This window comes from Oculina patagonica, unplaced genomic scaffold, assembly GCF_052425735.1.
Source record: "Oculina patagonica isolate OP01 unplaced genomic scaffold, crgOcupat unplaced1516, whole genome shotgun sequence".
Classification (NCBI taxonomy): domain Eukaryota; kingdom Metazoa; phylum Cnidaria; class Anthozoa; order Scleractinia; family Oculinidae; genus Oculina; species Oculina patagonica.
The window spans coordinates 1-4381 of NW_027557537.1; the positions used below are offsets into that span (position 1 = coordinate 1).

Genomic DNA, 4381 nt, shown 5'->3' on the forward strand with positions numbered 1-4381 from the left:
CGTTCAGCAAACTCATGTTTCTCGCGCTCAGCCCAGTGGATTCGCTTAATAATACGAGTTGAAGAGATTAATTTTTTAAGTTCTTTGAATATGTATTTTATCACGCCCTAAAAAACAGAACTTTTAATTATTTTTCGCTCTATGTTGATGTTCTAGTCACTAACACTTTCTTTTATTTGTAATTTTAAATACTTTTTTATCTTAGTTTTAAAGTATTGTATTTTTAATTTATTATTGTTATTATCATTATTATAATTACTTTTAAAAAACTTTTATTATTATTATTAGTTATTGTAATTATTATTATTATCTATTATGATTTTTACTACTACTACTATTATTATTACTAATATAATTATTGTTATTAATAACTTATTTATTTATTTTTTTAAAACAGGACCCATGTTGAAAGCAGTTCTTTTTCTCAAAATGACCATTCTGTAAGATCAAACTTAACACTGGCAATGTCGCTATGTTGCTGCAAATGAATTCTTAACACCATGATTTGTTGAACGTCAACACATCCTATCAGCATAATACATAAGTATTGTAAAACCTTCCTCTCTATTGTTAGTACCACCTGGTCCCTCAAGCTGTGGTGTTTCCCCTATGACGCGTGTCATTGGTGGAGTTGATGCTAAACCAGGAAACTGGCCTTGGCAGGTGAAATGCATCTCATTCTTCTTCTAGTCCAAAGTCTTATTTCCTTTGTATTTTTCTTGCGTGTCAAACTGCTTTCAACCAAAGTAAAGGTAATACAGGCGAGAAAGCAGGCCAAGTGACATAACAATATATGAAAGTAAAGCTGTGAAATTTCAATTCGTATATTTGAGCAACAGGAGAAAGGTTAAACACATGAAAAATCATCTGATTGCAAAAAATCCAAAAAAATAAGGCTAGAACCAGACAAGAGCCCATGACCTTTGTAATACCAGCCCAGTGCTCTTACTGACTGAGCTGACAAGCCACCTGCGAGCTAGTTACTTTAGGATTTCGTCATATATCCGTACAGGATGAAGATGTGCAGGTGGATAGTCAGTAAGACTGCGGGAGAAAGATTTAACACACGAAAGATCATAGCACTTATATATGTACGCAACTAAAGCAGTCATGGTTACAAGAGAAAAAAATGAAGCCTGCCCTCGGCCAGCTTAGTAATGTTCAATTTATCATAAGGTTACATTAAGCCTTAGCCCAGTCAGATAAAGAATTAGTCAACATGTGACACCACTTGAGGTCCAATTGATAAGATGGTGGGGGCGGAGGGCAATTTATTTTTATACTTGGGCAAACCAAGACACCCATCTGAGAATATTGCTAACTAAAATGGCTTAGACTGGTGATAAATAATTCATATATGAGTGACATTAGTTGTCTTGCTTTAAAAAAAATAAATTTTAAAACAATAAGTTTCTTGACATATATAACAAATGATGATATTTCAAATACTGGATTACATGCATATGCGGGTAGATTTAAATAATTTGTGTCCTCCTTAGAATTGAATTTACCTGTTGTTTGCCCTGGTAGATTTTTGTTAAAACCTAGTGAACAACCAGTCAAACAGCCTTCATCAGGTCTGTTACAGAGAGATGTTTTCTGACGATTAGTTTTTTGAGAAATGGACTCTCTACTATAGCTGCAAATTTCCTTAATTTTTCATTTCATTCTTGTTCTAGATCGCCCTTCATATGGGAAACAGGTTCGGGTGTGGTGGATCTTTGATTGCTCCTGATTGGATCCTTACAGCGGCTCATTGCATTGCTTCCAGGTAGAATATCGTATTTCCAAATGACACATTGTAAAAATTTCCCTTGCTCTTCCTGGTTTATAAAATGCAGATTTCAGGAACAAGAACCATCATAGATGCTGATTTGTTTTTTCAACAATTTTTAAATAAATAAAGTAAAATAAGGATCATAAGCTGTAGATGGAAAAGAGGTTAAAAATCAAGGTTAACAGATATGGATTTTAAAATATATCTCACCCATGTCCTTCCACTGACTTTTAAATATATGATTCAGTTTACCAAGCTATTTTACTATTCGCCTTGGAGAGGACAAGCGAAATGTACCTGAAGGAACTGAAGAGAATATAAAGGGAAAACGAGTAATAAGACATCCAAATTACAACCAACCGTCTGCAATAAACAACGACATCGCCTTGATCCAGCTTGAAAGGCCAGCCAAGTTAAGCGCCAGAGTTGGAACTGTTTGCCTGCCTCCCCACGATGAGGTGGTTCCTCCTTCTGCCAAATGCTACATTACAGGTTTGACAGAAGAATAATGTATATTGTACAATGCAATCATATGGGCCAGGTTAAAAATAAAATAAAAATAAGACAGGCGGCGAAAGGTGAACTAAAAGTACCTTTTACCCTTTTTATTTTCACACTTGAACTTGTGCTTAAACTCGTTTTTTTTTGTTGCGCCATGTTCGCGAACCACAAAAATAAGGGGTCAGAGGTCATAATAAACTAACATCAAAATAAGCTGAGGCAAGCCAGTTGGCTATAATATAATGTAAACGAACTCTTCTCGAGCTACTCTACGTTTCGTCCTAAAATAATAAACCCTTAATTAATTGTACGGGGACACGACCGGCAGTTATTTATTTCCTTCATAGATGGAAGAGTGTCAGCAATTATGTAAATTACACCTTAAAAATGGTTTTTCATTCGGTCAAATTCAATTGACCCAAATTTATTTAGGCGTCGTCGGTAGTCAAGAATACCCTTGCACTTTTGGCGTTTTGTACTTTGCATTTTTTTTAAACAGATGAAACGAAAACAACAAATTCAGCGTGTATTAAATAAGTTGAGTCCCCAACTTGAGTTGTTCATGACTTGGTTGACACTCGAATTAAATTCGTTACTTGATCCTGCAGGCTGGGGCAAGATTAAGCATCCTGGATCAGCACATCACACACTTCAGCAGGCCAAACTACCACCGGTTTCAAATGACGAGTGTGCAAAGAAGCTGGCAGCATCGCCAGGTAACATTCATGCTCTGTGTGAGATAGAAGTACATAACTATTACAAGTCAAATTGATTTAGTTTCCTGCTTAACTGTAATTGCAAAATGACTAAGATAATTAGGTCAAACTGAATTAACTGCGAGGTACAGAAGAATGAAGAAGGACGTCTCATTACTCTTTGTTAACTGTTGTCAGCAGTTGGCCAACCTTACCTCATTTCTCTTGTGAGCTTAACTGTTGATGAACCGAATTCCTGTCTGACAATTTATTTTGTATACCATCTAATACTTTCTCCCTGAAGACATCGTTTCCTTTAAACGGGTAAACGAATTCCATCATTACTTTTTACCTCACGTAATATTTTTGTGTGTGAACTTACAGGTGGCGACAGACTTAAAATTACCCCACAAATGATCTGCGCAGGTGTGAAGGGAACCATTTTGAGTGGTTGCCATGGCGACAGTGGTGGACCATATGTCTGTCAGGCATCCAGCGGAAGATGGGTCCTGCAGGGTGCTGTGAGTTGGGGCTCACCCAGATGTTCTGCGGCCGAACGTTACACGGTGTTTGCACGAGTGGCCCAGTTTAGAAACTGGATTAACCAGTACGTCCGCATATAATATGTTCAACAAATGCTGTCATGTTTTAATCATGGGAATCAGCTAATAAATGACAAAGAAAGAACAAAATTGCGATACGTTGTCTGTTTTCGAATACTTATGTAATCCTTTAGTTTCTCTTTCCTTGATACTCCATATTCTATACGATGTTTAATAAACCAGTGCTAGACTGAGAAAAAAACGAATTGTTTGCATTCGGAATGTACGTTCCCCGACAACGGCTGTATATATATATATATAATTATAAGATCGTAGGCTCAGGCTCTGAGCAAAAATTATAGTTCACTGCTAAGGCACAAGTTCTGTAACTTCGTTGCGCAGGATTACTCCTTTTACATCCTTGGATTGATTTAATATCAAACCAAGAAAGGCTAAATCGGGCTAAATCCTTAAATCGGGCTCGAGTATTTCTCACAGTGTGTCACACAATGCCTTTGTTTACTTGAGAAAATCAAAAGGCTCTTTGGGCTGTCTCGTGCCACACTATTGGAAGATTTGGGTTGTCAACCAAACCTTTTTGGCCATTCTCGAGCAGTTCCCTAAAGTACACGTACCAGCATGGAAAGGGCCACATAACATAACGTGACACGTGTACCCAAACCTCCCCATTGCTTGATTCTTTTATAAAGCCCGGATACACAGGCGATTTTTGATACGATTTTTGTCGCGCTTTCCAATGCAACTCTTGTCGTGCTCGAGCTCGCGATGAAAATTGCACGAAAATCGCCAAATGTAAACCAGAGGCGATTTTGTCGCCGCGATATCGCAGAGGTCTTGAACTTGTT

At 37.3% G+C, this 4381-nt stretch overlaps 1 protein-coding gene across 1 annotated transcript; it reads left to right on the forward strand.

The window, feature by feature from the left end:
- The first annotated feature begins 581 nt into the window (after positions 1-581).
- Positions 582-3665, forward strand: LOC144639941 (chymotrypsin-like elastase family member 3B). The gene is made up of 5 exons (XM_078499206.1): positions 582-663; positions 1680-1771; positions 2025-2269; positions 2887-2994; positions 3358-3665. The coding sequence occupies exons 1-5, from the start codon at positions 610-612 to the stop codon at positions 3594-3596; spliced, it is 738 nt and encodes a 245-aa protein (XP_078355332.1). The 5' UTR covers positions 582-609; the 3' UTR covers positions 3597-3665.
- Positions 3666-4381: the final 716 nt, after the last annotated feature.

Bases quoted from the DNA above. Each gene is read 5' to 3' on its own strand.
- LOC144639941 (XM_078499206.1), top strand. From the start codon at position 610: ATGACGCGTGTCATTGGTGGAGTTGATGCTAAACCAGGAAACTGGCCT. The intron at 1,772-2,024 runs GTAGAATATCGT...TATATGATTCAG, and splicing joins GCTCATTGCATTGCTTCCAG to TTTACCAAGCTATTTTACTA. The intron at 2,270-2,886 runs GTTTGACAGAAG...TTGATCCTGCAG, and splicing joins TGCCAAATGCTACATTACAG to GCTGGGGCAAGATTAAGCAT.